General features: G+C 41.6%; 1 protein-coding gene across 1 annotated transcript in view; it reads right to left on the reverse strand.

The window, feature by feature from the left end:
- The window catches only part of RALB (RAS like proto-oncogene B), a 44,017-nt gene that overhangs the window by 15,311 nt on the left and 7,312 nt on the right, over positions 1-21,394 (reverse strand). The window contains exon 2 of the mRNA XM_082690098.1: positions 4,833-4,998. Within this exon, the coding sequence (XP_082546224.1) occupies positions 4,833-4,946 (114 nt within the window). The 5' untranslated portion in view covers positions 4,947-4,998. The remainder of the gene's footprint in view (positions 1-4,832; positions 4,999-21,394) is intronic.

The raw sequence follows: 21,394 nt of genomic DNA on the forward strand, positions 1-21,394 counted from the left end.
TTCCCCACTGAGCAGCGACCCCAATGTGGAACTTGATCCCAGGACCTTGAGATCATGACCTGAGCCAAAGGCAGACACTTAATCCACTTAACCCACTAAGCCACCCAGGTGACTCTAAATTTTAAAAATTTAAAAATTTAACTGAAATTATCAATTTGAACTTATGGACCCTTTGAAGAATACCCTTAAAAAGAGCCTCATGGCTGGGTGGCTCAGTGGGTTAAGCCTCTGCCTTCTGCTTGGGTCATGATCTCAGGGTCCTGGGATCGAGCCCCGCAGCGGGCTCTCTGCTCAGCAGGGAGCCTGCTTCACCCTCTTTCTCTCTGCCTACTTGTGATCTCTCTCTGTCAAATAAATAAATAAAATTTTTAGGGAAAGAAAAAAGAGCCTCATACTGGGGCACCCGGGTGGCTCAGTTGGTTGACTCCAACTCTTGATTTCAGCTCAGGTCATGATCTCAGGGTTGTGAGATCAAGTTCTGCATGGGGCTCTGTGCTCAGCAGGGAGTCTGCTTCTCTCTCTCTCTCTCTCTCTCTCCCCCCAACCCCTCCCCCCACTTGCACACATCCTCTCTCTAAAATAAATTTTTTAAAAAATAACTTCATGCTGCCAATTAAAAGCCACTGGTTCTTCAAGTGATTTTAAATTTCAAAACAATTTTTAGTATTAGGTTCTTAAGTTTGTACTAACAGTATCTTAAAATATATAATATGTGAAAATTGACCTATGCTTCACACAGTGTCCTTTTAACTCCTTTCCAAAGAGACAAATCCATGACCCCAAAAAAGCCCACCATCCTCTGCAAATCTCTGAATATCATCATAAAGCATCTCAATTGTTCATTTCTGAGCTTTCAAGGTCAAAACAGCAAGGGTTCCAGGGACTCCCGGAACGCGGGAAATCAGATGTCCTGATACGACAGCATACCTCTATGCCATGAAAGGTGTGCAGATTATTAGAACACAGATTGCAATCTTGATGTTTTCTTTTTTCCACTAGAAACAGGAAATCCCTACAGTCTTGGTATCTGCTAAGATGATCCAGGCCTTGAAAGGCTGTGTGTGATTCAGTTTCATATGCCCACGACACACAAAACTAAGACAACCTTCATGGAGACCCCCTTCTTACTGAGCATGACTTAGCCAGCCACTGAGCTAGCTGCTGACAGTCTAAAGAGTATAAGAGATCAAAGATAAAAAAGTTAAGATCTCCCTCCAATTTTTCTCAAAGTCCGAACTTAGCCAAAAATACACACTTCTGGAACCACCATTCCTCATATAATCTAATTTTCACAGAAATTTTTGCCATAATCTTTTTTTTTTTTTTAACTTGGGGTAAAGCACAGGACCAAGAACAAAGAACATGGGTAGCCCGTGAGACTTTAGATAACTGGCATCCCCGAGCGCAGGACCTAGTTTCCTCATCTGCGAAATCAGGCTTGACTAGCTCATGTTTCAGGCAGAAGTCGCCACACTTGGCCATATGTTGAAAACTCCAAGAGAGCTTCTTAAAAAGAAAGATTCCCATTTTCAAATCTAGAAATAGTATCCAGAAGGTGTTTTTTTACAAAGTTCCCCCCCAGAAGATTCTGCGATTAGCTAAGTTTGGGAATCACTGCGAAGGTTTCTTCAAGCTCCAAAATTATGATTCTGGATCTCTGCCCAATATAATAGCCACTAAGTTCATGTCATGGAGCTCAGGAGCCACACGTGTGGGCAGAATAAGACAGAACATTTTCACCATGGTAGAAGGTTCTAGAAGACAGCACTATTTTAGAAAATCAATTAAAGACTTCTCCAAACATACATTGCTTCATCTCTACGCTTTGCTTGCTCTAATTTTATGTTATCATTTTTTCAACAACTGCTGCTCTCCAGTCCTCAAATATGATAGCCCAAGAAAAAAACAGACTAAGATCAAGCCCAGCTTTCCGTATTTTCTCTGAAGATACTGGAAAAGGGGAGCAAAAGCCTTCTGCGTGCATCTTTTCCCCTCCCTCTTACCATACGCACACACAAACATATATAACAAAAACATAAATCCCGATCTGAGGCTCCTACTTCATCTTGTAGAGTGTCGGCAGCTCTGCTATTGACAAGATTATCTGCACTGGAGAATTCGTTGTTGTGGGATCTCTCCTGTGTGCCACAGGTTGCTTAGCACCATCCCTGGCCTCTACCCAGTAGGTGCTAGTAGCACCGGTCCTCTCCTTGGGACACCCATAAATATCTCCAGACATTGTCAGTGATTCCCTGGGGGGGACAAAATTCCCTTCTTCATCTTGATTAACAAGCTACTCCTCTAATCCTGTCTCCATCTTAACTCTCCTCCTCACTCTCTCTTCCTCCCAGACTCCACAGAAGAAAAATTAAGGAATTTTTAGTAAGCAAATTATGTTATCAAGCAGAAACAAAGACTTCCAAAGCCATCTTCAAGACATGCCCCACCTCTTTAATGCAAAAAAACATTCTGAGTAAATCAAGCAGATTCCACGAGACTTCCCCACTTTGGCCCCTAGTACAAGATAAAGAGAAGCAAACATCAAAAGACGAAGGTTTCTCATTGTGAGATATAGGGAAGGAATGACCCAGGAGGAAAGCAAGGTCTGAAGTTTATTCCTTCAAGGAGGAAATTTGGTCTGAAGTTTATTCATCTTTTTTAAGGACAGACTATAAAATGACTCATATAATATTGGATACAAAAGTGAATATCTAGAGTGGGAAAAGAAATCATAATCCATCATAAATTTTTTTAAATGGACAACTACTACGGCAAATATACCCTCAGGGGACCCTCAGTAAGTCATGCCCTGGTAAGATGCTCTCCCCTTAAATACAGAGGAATCTGTGACTGGCTTCTAACCAAGGGACTGTGGCAATAGCCACAAGATCACCCTGTGATTTCATCTGCTTATATAAGAATCTGTCTTAGCTAACCAGACAGACATTCCTACTGGCCCTGAAGTGGCAGCTGCCATCGTATGAACTACCTATGGAAAGGGCCTGGTAGCAAGGACCTATGGGCCTCCAACCCATGTTTGCAAGAAACCGTACTCTGTCTGCACCCAGAGCGTGGAAGAGGACCCGAGCCTCAGCTGCGTTCAGAGCCACAGCTGACACTGCTGCAGCCTTGTGGGACCCGGAGAACAGCACCCAGCTAAGCCATGCCAGACCCCTGGAAACTAGATAATAAATGGGTGTTGTTTGAGGCTGCTACATTTGTAGGAATTTGTTACATGGCAACAGAAAATCAATACAAGGGGCTCCTGGGTGGCTCATTCAGTAAAAGCATCTGCCTTTGGCTCAGGTCATGATCCCAGTGTCCTGGGATCAAACTCTGCTTCTCCCTCTCCCTCTGCCTGCCACTCCCCCTGCTTGTACTCTCTCTTTCTCGGTCAAATAAATAAATAAAATCTTTAAGGAAAAAAAAGAAAAACAATACAAATACTACTTATATCACAAAATCCATCAAAAAAACATTTTGGCTAATTAACTGCCTGGCATCTGTCTAACATACCTTCCTGTTGGTTGGTTTGTTTGCCATATACTCTGATGATCTCACCAGACATGCCAGTGATTCTGTACTACTTCCTATAATGAATAAAAAACAATTTAGTCTGTCCTCCAGCATAATCAGTCCAAATTTCTCTTTTCTTGAAAGTTTAGAAGGGTTTTTTGCAGCTTCACTACAACTTGACATCACTAGTCATAAAAGCTGTAGGACTATTGTCAAATTTAGGAAACCTCTACTGAATTTCCCTGTAAGAAGCTGTAAGACCTGGAAGAACCTTCCAGACCAATTTCCAGACCAGCTCTTTATGTCTCGACGCTTGCGTGTCCTCCTCGGCCCACACATTTTCAGAGTCAGGTACCACAGGACAACATCCACACCACGGTATACTCCTGGTTCTGTATCTCATGTCACAGTGCCAGGTGAGTTAGCAGACTAGGTGGTGGCCATATTCCTGGAAGCCATGCTGACAGTGGGACAGCTGGTAACAACCACATGCCAAAGTAACTCCAAACCACATAAATATATTCCACTAATTCCCAGCTAACAGTATCCCTACTCCACTTCCCTAAGCTAGATCCCAAAAATGGTCATTGCCACACCAATACCATCCAACATCAGCGGAAACTGGACGGAGGGCAAGTCTAGGGAAAACAGATAACAATCTTAACTAACTGTGGCTACAAGTCCCTTCTGTTTGCAAATCTTGTAAAGCACACACCCTTGTGAACAGAATGCAAGCTCTTGTCAGAACACTCTGCCTGTAATACCAGCCAATGGCCATCAGGCAGGGATGTTTGTTGCCGCAGAAATCAAAACTGCTGTCACACTGGACTTGGTACCAGCTCTATTATCTACATTAAGTGATATCAATTTAAGGCAAGGATGGTTCAAGCTTCCCTTTGCTGTGTGGGAGAACTAGAGAGAATTGGATGTCTATCACCTGGGGAAAGACTGTCTTATAACAACTTAGCTCCCTTTAATATCTCCCCAAATTGACTGTTAAAAAACTAAGTATCTGATCTGTTCTTTAGAAACAGCCTCCTCCCTTGTGTCAGAAAGAAATCATAAAGGATGATGGAAATCATGCAAGCAGGGACCCCTCACATCCCTGCCACATTTGAAATTACTTACCAACAATCAGGAACCCAGGTCTTATGCTGGTTAGACTCCCCCAGGAAGCTATTCAGAAACCAAGTTAACACAAATTTGCCCATGACCCTCCATGCGTGTGGGGTAATGAGCACATGGACACAGTTGGAAAAGGGACATTGTTACAGCAGACTCGATGATGAAAGCCATCTGTGCCTGGTATGTCTTACCTCATCATACATGAACTGAAGCGTCAGGGCCGACTTGCCAACCCCTCCACTGCCAACCATGATCACCTTGTGAAGGGCCAAGGAGCTCTGGCCCTTACTCTTGTTTGTGGCCATCCTGCTGGTTTTCTAAGGTTGCAACACACGAAGAGAGCTGCTAGTTGAAGAGCTGCCAATGAAGAAGACAAAGACTTAGAAGCAGTTTGATTTCTACCAACTAAAAATTAAATGAAATCCACATGCCCCAGAAAAGCCTAACCCAGACATTCCAACAGAGAAATAAATCTTCTAGGTTACAAACAGAGATAAAACAACCCCTTCAACAACTCTGCAAGTAACATAGCACAGCAGAGCCAGAGAGAAAGCAGGACAGAAAGTGGGAAAAAATAGGTATGCACATCCAATGCCTGTATCGCTGGGGTGGGTAGGAAAGGACAGCCTGCCACCAGAAATCCATATATCCTCTGGTACCCCACAGAACACCAGCACTCGGGAACCTCAGCCTCCACCTCTTTACTCTACTCCTCACCCCACCCTGGACCTCTACCTCCCAGCACAGACACTCAAAGAAACCTCCACATGGGTTAAGGAGGTGCTTGGGAAGGGGATGAGTAAATGCAGTTTTTATAGTAAGTATCTCTTTGTGGCCCATGACAGAGTTAAGAGAAGGAACTAAATTATTTTTTCCAAGTGTATTTAAGGTGGTAAATTAAAATGAGTTAAACTTTCCTATACTAACAATTGATAAGTCAAAATCAGTTTAAGATCAGATGTGAGATACAAAGACACAAGAATCTCTGGTATTAGTGAGAAGATAAAATTTTCCAAATAAGTAAATTTAACAAATATCTGGAACTTATTTTAACCCCAGTACCAATTTTTATTTTAATTAATGTGTATGGAAAAACCATTTCACATATACCACAGGGTAAGGAAAAGGATATGGGGCTGGGCATCTCATGGGCTTGAGCCTGAGTCTGTCATTTGTGAGCTGTGAGACTTAGAACTATTTGATTTCTCCAAGCCAGTTTTCTTACCTGCCAAAACGAACCACCCCCTACCTTGCAGAATTCTCCTGAGGATTAAATGAGACAACATATGTGAATGACTACAGTGCCTAGAATCCAGGAGGAACTTAATAAAGGTTGATTTCCTTCCTAGCAAATTCTAGCTTTTTAAAATTTTTAATTTTTTTTCTAATTACAAAATAATAGGCTCCTATTTCTATTACTGTTGACCAGATAACTTGAAAGCATCAGCGCTAGAACAATAAATTAATACACACAGCATACACATAAATCATCCAGGCAAAATAAAACAACATTGCTTTAGATCAGTGGCTTCCATCCTTGGCTGCACAATGGAAATCACCTGTGGAGCTTTAAAAACATGCTGATGCATGGGTCCCACCCCAGAGCTTCTGGTGGAATTGGCCTCGCATGCAGCCTGGCCATGGGGACTTCTAAAAGCTTCCCAGATGATTATAGCAGACATCCAAGGTTGAAAAGTTCTCTTACATGCACAGCTGAGCTCAAAAGAAAAGTAAGAAATCCTCAAGGTAGGGTAAAAACAATCAGGGCAGTAACAGCCACTATTCCTACAGTCCTGAATAGCTGCTGTTCTTGGTAACTTCGGATTAAACAAACACACAGGGCTAGAAGACCAGCTGCCCAGGCCCGGAGGGAGTTAGAACTGAGATCTCTTCTCAGTTGAGAACTGAGAAGCCAAGGCCCTTGGGGGAACACACCTACAAGGTAAAAAAAAAAAAAAAAAAAAAGACTACAAAAACATTTGTTGACCAACAGGGGGCAATGACAAGGAAGTTTGACTGGGCCCCAGCTGCATGGAAGTGTACCCAGAAAATCTGTAACCATAGCATTTCTCCAAATTAACATAAAAAGCATTCCCTGTCTAGTCATGATGCTGGAGCACAAGGCAGAGTAATAAACAAAACCTCTCTGGGAGGACAACATGCAGTAAGACAGACCAGGATTGTCAGAGCTAAAATAAGGAGTCCACAATTCCAACCTATGACAAACCTAAGAAAATCGCCATTCAAGGGAGTCCACATCCATAACAAGTAGGATTTTTCAAACAACTACTATAAAATGTACATTCTGAGCATCTTTAACAAAGCCAAAATCAAAACGTTAGAAAAATGACTTTGTCAAAAGACCAGGAGGTGAACAAGATCTGCTTTCAACATCTAAAATGTGTTTTTAAATATTAAAACAAAAATTATAATACTATAGAGAGGGAGAAAAAAAAACCTATGGTTTTTCTCTACCTAACTTTGGCTAATTGGCTGGGGCCCTGCAGATTTAACTGACAAAAAAACCAGATTCACAGAAAAAAACAAACAGGAGTTTATTACTGTGTGCATCTCACATACACAAACTCAGTGATGAGTAACTCAAAGGGGCAGTTAGAACTTTGGCTTACCTAGCATCATAAAAATAATAATAATAAATTTCATGCAGAAGTGACAAGACCAAAAACAAAGAATTTTGCACTTCTAGGGGCAACAAGTTGTGGGAAGACAAATACTATATAGGGGAAACTGACGGACAATAAGAGCTGGTGAGTACAGAGTGTTATGCAGGTTCCACTGGTGCCTTCTCTGGGCTGGTTAAGTGTCCAGAGCTCTCAAGTAATTCGGAATAGCCCTGCTCTTCCTGGTAGAAAGGGGAGGCACAGAATTTTATTTTGGTCTCTTACTTTTCAATTGCCTTCAGCTCAAAATAATCCTATGTCAAAGCAGCATATTTTGGGATAGTATGCTCTGAACCCTTTCAATCCTTAATAGAAAGTTTAGAAAATAGGGGCTTCTGGCTGGTTCAGTCAGTGGAAAGCATGACTCTTGATCTTGGGCCTATGAGTTTGAGCCCCCCATTAGATGCAGAGATTACTTTAAAATCTTTAAAAAAATAAAGAAAATTTAGGAAATAACTATCTTTAAAAGAGAAAAAAAAATCACTTATGATTCTGCCACCCAGAGATATTCACTATTAACAGATTTCCTGCCAGTATTCTAATCTATATATTTCTATATTTAAAACCTATTTGAGATCATATTTGTGAAGTTTGGCATGTTATCTCTCATGTATTATATCCATCTGTCTTCTTAGAGCAGGCTGAACATAATTAAATCTTTCCTGACGATTTAAGGACCATCCTCAGCATGAGATCAGTTATGTGAGTAGCCTTGGGCTGATGTGAGTAGATTCAGATGTACGCTCATTCGGCCCCCTTCCATGGAACCTCAGCTTACTGACTTACCTATGCCAGGTCTTCTTTCCACTGCTCCTTTTCCAATTATGTGCTTTTTAATAAGTGTTCTAAGCAATTAACTAGGTAATTAAGCACATTTGAATTGTGACTAAAATAGAATAAATGGGATAAGGCGTGGGCCTCCCCAGAAGACTTCACTTTAGGAAAGTGAAACAGCTTTTGGCCTAATTTCTAGTCCATAAGTGTTTCCCAGAGAGCTCAGGTTGATTCATGAGGTTGGAACTTCCAGACCATCACACAATTTCTCTGAAGCAGCCTTGCTCCTATGAATTACTACAGTTCTATGAAAATGGAGAAATAATCTTCCATGTTGGGGTCAGGAGGCTTTCAAATCCAGGTAGACATCTATCTAATTCTGAGCTGTTACTTTCCAAAAGCAAAGTCAATTTCTCTAGAAGAAACCATAATAAATGAACTGTAGACTATTCAGCAAGTCTAAAGATATCTGCCAAAGTATCTGTGCCCAAAGCTCAAAAACTGAAATAACTACAGTGGGTATTTTCAACCCACATAACTGCTTTGGTCAACTTGACCTGATGAAGGAAAAGAGAGGTGAAAGGCAGAAGGGCCAGCCAAGTCCATGACCAAACCAATCCTGGAAACTGGAAATGCTGACCTCCGGGCTCCTGATGCTGGAGATATAAACTCTTATCGGAAATAATAAACCCTTATTTGTTTAAGCCACTGTTAGTCCACTCGTTGTTGTTGTTGTTTTCTTACTTGTCCCGAAAGTGTTCCAGAAACCTCTCTAGGTTTTGACTTGAGAAACTCCAAGTCTAGTGATTCAGACAGATTAGTAAATGACCACAGTGCAGGATAATAAATTCTGTGGCAGAAGAATGATACAAGGGGTGCTCTGGGAACAGAGGGGAGAGACGTCCAAATCAGACTGGAAGGTCAGGGAAATTTTCCTAAAGGAAGCAACATAGGAACTGGGATTTGAAAGCCCTGACTTGATAAAGAGAGGAAAAGAAATAACAGGAAGAAAACAAATCAGCGTGGTTTAGGAAGTACATGTTGATGATTTAATGTTTTTAATTGACATGCCTAGCCAATAAATACAGTCTTAAAAATAATACAAGTATCCTTTTTTCTCAACATGTTGTTATGAAAAGTTTCAAACTTTCAGCAAAGCTGAATAAACGGCAGGGCAAGTCTGTATACCCACCACCTGGATTTTCCAACGAGTGTTTTGCTCCATTTGCTTTACCACAATCCCTGCCATTTGGCATCCCTCTCCCCACCCATTATTTCTTTATACATTTCCATGTAAGCCATAGACAGCGGTACACTTCATCCCTGACTTCGGCAGAGACATCAGGTTTTACAAAGCAATCATATTCTTCCCCACTGCCTTCACTTACAATTTCAGAACTCTAAGAAGTTAGCAATCCTCCTAAATCACTTCAAAAAACTATTTGGGTTTGTGACCAACACATGAAGCCACAACACAGACCTACCGTAAGGGGAATTTGGGTCTGTCTCACCAAGTCCTGGCATGGCTCTCTCTCGGTCGTAACTCTTTTACAGGAGACTTGAGAAACATGCCAGGGAACCTTTAATAGGTCTCTACTTAACTAACAGGAAAATTCGTTTTGTCCAAAAAATATTTAAGTGCTACTTTGTGCCAAATTGTGGGTCTCTGTCCTTAGAAAACTTAATTCCTTAAGGTTAGACATACAACTAAAGCATTTTAATATAATTTCCCACATGCAATGATGAAAATGTACAAGGTATAATGAAAGGAATAATGAACTCTGGGGAAGACAATCAGCAAAGGCTTCAGAACTGAGGAAGAATTCACTCAGCAGATAGGGGTGAGAGAAGGGAGCTTTCCATGCATAAATGAGAATACACAGTTAGGAACAAAGGCATGAAACATCACAGTGGGTACCAGGTATGGGGTGGGGAAGTGATTGGGGGAGGAGTCTCCAAATAGAGACATGTTCATCTACAAATGGACCTAAGACCTGTCTTAGAGGAAATGAGAAGCCATTGCAAAGTGTGTCCTTCACCCCCAATAGCGTGTAAGTCATTGGATCAATAAGAAGAAACACACATATTCCCCATACAGAAAAATGAGCCATTCCAAACTTTTAAAAAATGCTTCATTCAGATGGTTGGGCAGGGAGGCAAGGTTTGGGAAATGCTTTCTTTGTGTCATGTTGTATGATACATTTATATGAAGTACGGCTCTCTCTATCACTCAGCATTAATTCAAAGACCAGAATGCACTCACTTGTGAAGTAAAGTTTTTATAGCAAATCACAATATATAAACCAAGCAAATGCATGTTAGGAGGAAGGAGTGGTTTCTAGTGAACCTTAGTCCCAGAGGCTAATATAATCATCAGTCTTCTGTTAAACTGAGTCTAGCAGAAAATGAGTTGGTAGGTAGAGTCGACATGCCACCATGTCTGTATCACAGGGTTGTCAAGAAAATCAAATGAGAATTTGAAAATGCAAAGGAAAACTAACTCCTCCAGTCTCCCTCATAAAATTCAAGTGTCCTAGGTATACGGCCGACGAAGCACATGGGAAACTCTCAAACACTACATGTGCGAAGAATTGCACTTGGCACTTTTTTCCACATACTATAACTTGAAGGTAACTTGGATATATACTTCAGTCTCCCAAAATATTATCCATTTTTTAAATTAATTAATTTATCTTCAGCATAACAGTATTCATTATTTTTTCACCACACCCAGTGCTCCATGCAATCCATGCCCTCTATAATACCCACCACCTAGTACCCCAACCTCCCACCCCCCCACCACTTCAAACCCCTCAGATTGTTTTTCAGAGTCCATAGTCTCTCATGATTAAATTCAATTAGTACATCATTAGTTTCTGATATAATGTTCAATGATTCATTAGTTGCCTATAACACCCAGTGCTCATCACTTCACGTGCCCTCCTTAACGCCCATCACCCCAGTTACCCCATACCCCCCCAACTCCCTTTCACAATCCTGTTTCCCAGAGTCAAGAGTGTCTCATGGTTTGCCTCATGTATTTAATCCATTAAATAACAATCAAAAAGGAGAACAGTCCTAAATATGGGACAATTTAAGCACCAAAGTAACTAAGGATAGTAATAAAAACAGACCACTGAAAAATTAGAAATTTGTGAATCCGTACCTAGAATAAGTATTTTTATAAACAAGGGAAGAGGCAGGGCTCTTGCTTCCAGTAGAACACCAAAGGCAAGACTGATAAATGTAGAGGGCGCATCTGAGTTGGGAAATCAACATTTTGTAACTATCATAGTAAAGACTCGTTCCCGCAAGAATCATTAGTAGATGCTAAATCTAAAGGGGAGATCTGGATGACGAACAGGGTATTTGCATGGTCTCAAAGTGTCTCCATACATTACTTATGAATCACAATCTGCATTTTAACAAGCAGCACTGTTTAAGTGTCAAGGCAAATCCCAATTTATTCATACCACTTCCTGTTACAATCCAAATTCGGAACAATCTGATCTAAATTAGGGTCATGAAGCACCCTCCCCCTACCAAAAAAAACAGCGCTTTCAAATATGAAGTCACACAGGAAACAGATGGATTGCAGGGATTGTAATGAAAAAGTAAAACGCAATGATACAGTCTACTCAGTAGACGTCATTTCCACTAGTATTGAAAATAGACATGGAATCTTATTTCTTAGCACCTAACACCAAATGTATCCAATAGTAGTAACCAAATAAACAAGCTGAGGGCTGGACACAAGTGCATGGGTGTGTGGTGACAGCACCTCCCTTCCTACATTGAATCCCTATATCATTGTCATCTTAATGACACACAAACTTGTGGTTATTGCTCAAGAGTCTCACAGGCACACCTTGAGGGGAGAGATAGTGGCTTATTCCTATGTATGTCACCAGGATCTAGAACTCTGGCCTCCTAGAACTCCTGGAACCGCCTAGAGGATAAATAAAGGGATGAATGAATAATGAGTTTTCAGACTTTTAACAGTGTTTTGTTTTTTGTTTTTAAAGATTTTTATGTATTTATCTGACAGAGAGAGAGACCACAAGTATGTAGAACAGCAGACAGAGGTGGGGGATTTGGGCGAGAACAGGCCCCCTGCTGAGCAGAGAGCCAGATGCAGGGCTTGATCCCAGGACCCTGAGATCATGACCTGAGCCGAAGGCAGAGGCTTAACCCACTGAGCCACCCAGGCACCCCAAGAGTTTTAAGAGTTTTAAGAAAGGAAAACACAGATACACCTTTTTTTTTTTTAAAGATTTTATTTATCTATCTATCTATCTATCTATCTATTTATTTATTTGACAGAGAGAGATACAGTGAGAGAGGGAACACAAGCAGGGGGAGTGCGAAAGGGAGAAACAGGCTTCCCACTGGGCAGGGAGCCTGATGCGGGGCTTGATCCCAGGACCCTGGGATGACAATGTGAACTGAAGGCAGCTGTTTAACAACTGAACCACCCAGGCACCCCAGGGAAACAAGGATGCCTTTTAAATTATTTTCCATGACACATACTATACCACATTTTCTCATCAATGTTCCATGAAGGAAATAGTGTCTTGAGTGTTCTACTGTGAACATTGATTCTAGAAGGTACATCATTAAACTAGAGGCCCTTTGTATAGCTTAATAATAAAGCCGTGAACTACAAAAGTAATAGTATTTTAAAAAATACATCTGTGCACATGCAAACACACACTCAGGAGGCCAAGGTGAAGATACTAGTCAAAGATGAACAATTAAAGATCAGTAAAGGCAGTAACCGCAATGGATTGAAATACATCAAATTTTTCACAATAATACTTTAAGCACACCTTATTGGTCACCGTTGGGGGACTAGGAAAACAACTCATTATTTTGAAAACTGGTAAATACAGGGAAAGAATTAAAAATGCATCGTGCTTCTCCTATACACTGTACTACTGGGTGACTAAATACAGCGGATTCTTGAACAACATAATGGCGTTGGGGCGCCGACCCTCCCACACAGTCAAAACCCCACGTATAACTTTTGACTCCCCAAAAACTTTACTACTAAGAGCCTACTGTTGACTAGAAGCCTTATCAATAACACAAACACTCAAGTAACACATATTTCATATGTTTTATGTATTCTATACTGTATTCTCACAATAAAGATAGAGAAAATGTTAAGAAAATCATTAGGAGGAGAAAATACTGTAATGTATTTATCAAGAAAAATCCACATACAAGTGGACCTGTCCAGTTCAGATGCATGTTGTTCAGGAGTCAACTGTAACATATGAAGTAACATTTCCCTTCACAAAATCTTCTAACAAATTAAAGAATAATAGAATTTGGGCTATCACCATTTTGCACTTCATCACAGATTAAGGAAATCTAGGCCCTGAGCATCAAAGGCTGCTAACATTACCAAAAAAAAGAAAAAAAAAAAGACAACTTGACATTATGAGCACCTTGAAAAAGACAAATAACCATCAACAATGTAGTCTTGTGAAGAAAGCTTCTATTTCTAACTGCCAATTTATGGGAAATACAGGAGACAGGAATATGGTGAGCATTACCACATAGACACACCATCAGCAACATAAAAACCAAGGAAGCTCTATGGAATAAGCCACCCAGTTTCTTCAACAAATAAATTGCAAGAAGAAAAAGAGATGGAGAGGGAACCCATAAATTACGAGAACTAAGAGACATGAAGTGAGCGAAACATACGGACTTCAATTTGGATCCTAAACGTGTAAGAAAACTGGGGAAACCTGAATGTTGACAGGATTTGCTAATATTAAGGAAATATTATTTTTTAAAAAGCTCAAGTAACTTAATGTAACCTCAGTACAAATGAAGTGGCATGATATACAGGATTTGCATCAGTTATCAAGGAGGAAGGGGCTTGGGATACAGATGATGTTAAGACTGGCCATGAATTGCTAATTATCAAACCAGACAGATGGATATAATGTTGGTTATATAAAGTTGGTTACATTGTTCTCTGTACTTTCACACACATTTGAAAATATCCATACTTTAAAATTTATAAAAAATAATGACAGAGGGGCGCCTGGGTGGCTCAGTGGGTTAAGCCACTGCCTTCGGCTCGGGTCATGATCTCAGGGTCCTGAGATCGAGTCCAGCATCGGGCTCTCTGCTCAGCGGGGAGCCTGCTTCCCTCTCTCTCTCTGCCTGCCTCTCTGTCTACTTGTGATCTCTCTCTGTCAAATAAATAAAATCTTTTAAAAAAAATAAATAATGACAAATTTAAATGCCTGTGTCCCACTCCCAGAGGGATTCTAATGTGGGAGCAGGTCATTCTGACACCCATGTTCTAAGCCTCTCCAGATGACTCCAGCTCATACCCAGCTTTGAAAACCATTCCACTGGAGCCGATGCTCTTTGAGACCAGATTCTATCTTTCCTAAGCAATGTTTCACTAATGACCTATGAGAGAAAACATACTTAAAGATGAATCGAATTCACTAAAGTCAGAGCCATTTTCTCACCTTAGTTCTGTGAGTAGAACATGCGTTGGGATGGCACCATGAACCTACCTTCAAATGAAATTCTTATTTTCTGTTGGTCGGCTGTCTCTACAACCAACTCTCCGACCACCTTTTTTTTTGCAAGGACCGTGCTACGTTACCATTTTAAGAAAACTGATTCACTTTTCACAATCTGATTTCAAAATTTTTGTGAGTTTTCAAAAAAATAATTTTTTCATGTGAGTTTTCTAGTATCTGGTTGGTGATGACAAAATGTAATCTAATGTCGCCCATAGAGGCATTTATTTAGTCTTAATCAGTCTACAAGTGAATGTCTTCCTCTTCCTATTTCCCTAACAACAGACCCTTCTTCACACTATGGTTTTCTATTGATCTCCTGTTCTTCAAACTCAAGTACAACAACTTCCATAACTTTACTCTATGGTTCTAAAGTCTTCAGAAATAGGGGAGCCCCAAGTAAATGAGAAAGATATTTTTTTCAACGATTGTCTGTCTTAGGAAAGCACAGAATTTTACCAAGGATAGGACAAAATGATGAACACTTAAATGATAGACTCAGTTCAAGTAATGAAATACATTCAAAGAAACAAAAAGTGATTCTGACTTGAAAATGAGTTCTTAGATTTTCACACATTAGAACAGAACAGAAACTCTAGAAACCAGGAAATCGGTTTTTTTAAATGCTTTACCGAATTCTATCAATATTTAAATTTTAATTTTTACTAAATTGGGTTTGGAAAGTTGTTGGTACATCTGTAGCAACCTTTTGCAATCTTAGCTTGAATCATCCATCAAAACAAATGGATAAACCATGTTACGTCATAGGTTCTAGCTGAAATGCTTAGTTTTGATGGGCACAGTCACAGGACTGAATTATCATGATGTACGTGGCCCCATCCCCTGGGACAAACCGACTGATCCCAAGGAGGGCACCAGATCCAAGCTAGGGAATGGGACAAAACTGAGCTGGTAGACCCATGATGAAAAGAGCAGGAACCTTCCTGTGGCCCTCTGCACAATGTATGGCCCTTCCCAAAAGAAGAACCTGCTGATCCCAGGGACTTAGGAATGTTAAATTTCTGATTCTTGAAGAGATGCCAAAAATGTGGAATTTTATGTGAAATCACCCTTTTTAAATGTTAATAATTAAATCCATTTTAAAACCCCTGTGAGCAAACAAAGCATGTCCTCAGGCCACTCCTTTTTGCAAACTGGCAGCTATGTTCTTTTGCCAAGAAGAGAAAGCCGATCTAGAGCAAGAAGGAGAGACAAAGCCAACACATGGGGAGGAAACATGGGGACAGTCTTGGCAGCCTTCAGGAGGCTGGTTCCAGCTGCTCCCGAGTCCCTGCTGCATCCTTGGCCCCTTTTTTGGCTTGCTTTTTCATTTCTCCGCTGAGTCAGTGACATGCGTTGGGGTCCACCCAATAAATCCCGCTTTGTGATGTGAGCTCATGTGCCTTACATTTCTATCACTTCCAGCCAACGGAGTCCCAACTGACTGCATGGAATGGCTTTGAAAATACACATACAATCCAAGTCCAGGGACTCGGACCCAGGCAGAGCCAGGGCGGAAAAGATAATGACACAAAAATACTTCATTCTGCATGAATAAAGCATGAGCTCTACAAATAGCAACTCCAGCTGAAGGTGCTTCCAGGGAATTCAAATATTCTGGCCCCCTTATGGGATGAGGACTCTTATCTACAATGAAAGACAATGTCACTTTCTCGGAGAGGCTTTCTAGGGCCCCTGCACCTCAGGTAGACCCTCTCATCCCTTGGTTTCTTTCACTGAACTGATCACAACTTGCAATTCCTTTCTTTTTCTGTGTACTAGCTTTTTGCTGATTTCTTCCACTACTATTAGGGCTTCATGAGACCGGGATCCAGGTCCGCCCTTTGCCCTCTTATCCTCCTGTACGGTAGGAATATTTCCCTGTTATCACATAAACCGTGCTGCAGTCTAAAGAACATAAAGTTTACCCAAATTAGGGTCATCATAAAGATCTAGAAGGCTGTGTACACTTAACACTTGGGTGGATTCATGCAGATCTTATTTCTACTACTCACAGCCAAAAGTCATCATTTCCGTGTTTCAGAAGCCAACTTGGGCAAATGGATGACATGAATTTCTATTTTTTTAATATAATGAATTTATCACTAAAGACTTGGACTCCCTTAAGGTTGTTATTTAAGGGCGCTTGGGTAGCTCAGTGGGTTAAGCCGCTGCCTTCGGCTCGGGTCATGATCTCAGGGTCCTGGGATCGAGGCCCGCATCGGGCTCTCTGCTCAGCAAGGAGCCTGCTTCCTCCTCTCTCTCTGCCTGCCTCTCTGCCTGCTTGTGATCTCTCTCTGTCAAATAAATAAATAAAATCTTTAAAAAAAAAAAAAAGGTTGTTATTTAAGTATGTATTTGAACTTATTATGGGGTTGTCAGTATTGATGATAACACAGGCCCTTACTACAGAGACTTCCAGATCACCATGTTAAGTAAGTTTATTTATCAAACAAGTTTCAGGGTAAACAAAAAAATCATTGCCTTAGGGTCTGGTATTTCAATACAACAGGCCAACTTCCATGGTTATTAAGAAAATAAAAATTAGAGCAACCTAGTATTCATAAGAATCTCATCATTTCACCCACTGATTTAAGTAAGGATTTCCAAGAGGATTTTTGAACATTAATTGTTACTCAATTGGCAGTGCCTTTTCGGATTGACCATCTTCTCCTAGGACTTTGCATTCTGAGAAAGGGGCACAGGCCCTTGCAGGCACAAGCACACCATGATGGGGTAAGCGACCGGAATCACAGGGGACGTGGCTCACAGCCCCTCAGAGCTCAGGGTACTACTAGTCGCCGGGCAAAGAACGTGTATCGGTTAGCTAACAATCTCTCCACAGACACAAACTCACTAGGGTGGCTGCTAAACCTCTGCTAAATCTTTCTAGTAAATGAAAACACTCAAGTCTTGACTTTCCTATTTGGTAAATTTGTATTTTTTTACTGCTTTTCACGGACTAGGGCACACCAGCAGTGACAGTCCCAGGAAGACACATCTTAAGTCATCAGAGTTCTTGGTGTTTCTCTTTCTGCGTGCTCAGCCTTGCCTATGCATACTTACTTAAAGAAGGAAACTCAATTTTCCCTTCCCTTGTCCAACTGCTATTGTCATTAGCACCAGTGGATAGAATATTTTTATAGTCATCCACATATGACTCAGTTTCCATGTCTATAAAAACAAGGAAGTTGAATTAAATGATCTAAGTTCCTTTCCAGTCTTTTGCTGTTTTTTTTCTGAAACTCAAGCTGCAAAACAACTTCAGTAAGTGCCCCTGAGTGCCTAAGGCAATTTGTTTTAGGTCTTTCTGATCCCTAATGAGTATCTCTTTATATGTTCCCCTGCCAACACACACACACACCTAACTGAACAAAAGCTAAATTAACTAAAACAAAAACCAGAAAGTTCTGAGGTCACCGTCAGAAGCACTCAGCTTCTAGTTTGTACCCTTATGCATATGTGATTCCCTCTGCCAGGATTGTCCTTCGTCCTGATGGAGGATCACCTGTATTTTAATACTTCATCTAAATACTTCCTCTGCCACTTTCCTAAATCTCCCGGAGCATGGCTAACCCTCCCATAAGTGGACCCCCTGCCTGCCGATAAGCCTACTGTTTCACTGAGATAAACCAATAATTTCCTCTTAGATGAGGTCTATTTCTCCCACCATACTGAGGGCTGCCCATTCGTCTTTGTGTGCTCAGCATGCCTGGTGCTTAGGAGATACTCAGTACTTGGCAAAAATAACCGAGTTCTCCATCTGGGTTGAGAGGTCTGGTCTCAAGAGGATATCTGGTAACTGGTAAACTTTAAAAAGTTAATTTATTTCTATGATGACTTTCCTGAACTACAAAGCAACTGAACTACAGTGGGAGGTAATTTGCAAGCTCTAGCTTTTTTTTTTTTTTTTTTTAAGTATACAGTATTTTTGAAATAAAGTCCTCTTCCACCACATGCTCACCCCCAGTGGAATCCAGGATTTCACTGGTCTTGGAGAGGTCTACCAATGTATACAGACTTCAGTTCCTTCCACCTGCAGAGGCAGCCTCAAAGGTCCACTTTGTCTTGGGTGCCTGGATGGCTCATTAGGTTAAGTGCCTGCCTTCGGCTCAGGTCATGATCCCAAGGTCCTGGGACTGAGTTCTGTAGGGAGTCTGCTGCTCCCTCTGCCCCCAACCCCTGTGTTCACGCTCCCTCAAAAATAAATAAATAAATCTTTAAAAACAAAATAGAACTACTTTCTCTCTCAGTAGCTGCAGGTCAAATCTGGAACTAGCACACATGGCCCTGTTCTAAATTACTCATCCAAACACAGTCCAGTTTAGAAATGTACTACTATTATTTTCACTTCTACAGCATCTACTAGTATATCATAGCACTCAAACAGCACTTGGAGAACTTGTAAGGTCACTTAACTAGTCTTGGGAAGGCCTAGAACTCCAGCAGTCTAGCTTAGGAGCCATGACACAGAGCTGCTCATTAGTGGACTGGGGTGGGGCAGGGAAGACCTTCAAACATGGTGTGAAATAGTGGAATTTTTAGCAATGACACAGAACTGTGGAGCAGAAAGTTCGTTAAAGAGAGAAAGACAGGGACGCCTGGGTGGCTCAGTTGGTTAAATAGCTGCCTTTGGCTTAGGTCATGATCCCAGTGTCCTGGGATCAAGTCCCACACTGGGCTCCTTGCTCAGCGGGGAGCCTGCTTCTCCCTCTCTCTCTGCCTGACATTCTGTCTGCCTGTGCTCACTCTCTCTCCCTCTCTCTCTCTGACAAATAAATAAAATCTTTAAAAAAATAAAAAAGAGAGAGACAGAGAGAAAGACATAGGCAACTAAGGGACAAGTTCTAGGAGGAAAGAAACCACAAAAAGCAGTTCCCATTCAGCCTAAAGAACCGAAAGCAGAGATTTGAAAAGATGGGTCCACTCATGTTCATGGCAGCACTGTTCACATCAGTCGAAAGTGAAAGCAACCCAAGTGTCCACTGAAGAATGAATGGAAAACAAAACGTGGTCTATCCATAAAATGGAATATTATCCAGTCTGAAAAGGGAATGAAATTCTAACAGAAGCTCCAACACTGGATGAACCTTGAGGACATGAGGCTAAGTGCAATAAGCCAGCCAGACACAAAAGGACAAAGACTACACGATTTCACAGAAAAGTCGATTCATAGAGATGGAAAGTTGACTAGTAATTGCCAGGGGCCAGGGAGGAGAGGATGGGAGTTTGTGGTTAAGGAGCACAGAGCTGCAAAATGGGGATGATTGACAATGTTTTGGAGATAGATGGAGGTGGGTGATTGCCCAATGCCGTGAATGTACTTAATTCACGCTTAAAAATCACTAAAAAGACAGAGAGACATGCGACAAATCTTGATCTCAGGGTCATGAGTTCAAGCCCCACATTGGGTGTAGAGCTGACTTTTTAAAAAGATGCTAAAATGACCAATCTTATGCTATGTATATTTTACCACAATTTTTTTCAGTAGTTCTGTACCAACTACAGTGTGAGACAGGAGGAGAAACATTCGGTTTGAAGACCAGAGTCTGCCACCAGGCAGCTAATGCCCTTAGTTCCCTCAGTGAAGTCGCTTTCCTCAGCTCGGTCTCTTCCGTTAAATGCACAGGGCACATGTACCTTCAGGTTATTATGGACACTAAATAAGAAACCACCTATCGTAATACCTGGCTCAGAGTAATCTCTTACCTGGTTTTTGGACATCATTCTGATATTCTAGAAAGTCCTGAGAAAGAAATTGGTCAAGTAGCCAAACAACTTGAAGGCAGGATGAGTTGCCAGTCCTTAAGAAGGACAAGAATAGGCCCGGGGGATTCTTTTCCTGAGACTCAGTCCTCGGAGAGCACAGATGACACCAGTCCAGACCACACTGCGAAGGAAGAGGTCTGGCTTCTAGACCTTGTTCAGCCCCTCACTCACTGTATGACTTCACTACACTCGGCCTCCACAGTCACCCCATCTATCTTTCAGGGTAACTGGGAAGGAACAAATGGGAAAATTCGTACAAAAGGCTTTGGGGCCTCGGAAGCATTTTCGATATAGAAACAAGGAGTGTTATCACCAGAGGCCCTTCAGAGCTTTCTTTCTTCTCCATCACCCAAAAGACAGTATCACTCACCCTCAGAGGCATTGCTAGTGGGCATCTCCAGACCTACCCCAAATCTCCTCCCGTAGCTCTGGAAATTTCTCTAACAGTCCTTCATTCTCTTTGCTGCTAGGCTGTGTATGAAGGGATAGGGAACCTAGGGAAGCTGCCATCTAGCCAGCTGTGACTAGGGAGCTACAGTGCCAGAAAAGGGTCCACCTTCTCTCTGGGGGCAGCATACAAAACATCCAGTCCCCACCAGAAGTGCAGATGTCACCCTCCTTCCCTCATTACTAGAACTCCCTTCCCAACAGGACTGTCGCCATCCTCTGAAATGACTCATTCCACCTTCCAACCCACCCACCCCGGCAAGCACAAGCCAATTCTTTAAGACCCTCACCTCTTCCAAGAACGCTCTTCTGTCTTTTAGCTTCCTGGAGACTTGGGTGTGCCCTGGGACACCTATCTTAAGCAGATACTATCTTCCTCTCTCACCACGTGCCTCAGGGCCAGGAAGAAAGTGTCCTTCCTCCCTCCCACTATCACTTCTAACAGAAGACTTCCTTCAGAAAAATATTCTCCTTCCTCTTGCAAAAAGCCTGCAGCTTCAAGGCATGGGCAATCCACTCCCCCGC

This window comes from Mustela nivalis, assembly GCF_964662115.1.
Source record: "Mustela nivalis genome assembly, chromosome: 11".
In the NCBI taxonomy this organism is placed as follows: Eukaryota; Metazoa; Chordata; class Mammalia; order Carnivora; family Mustelidae; genus Mustela; species Mustela nivalis.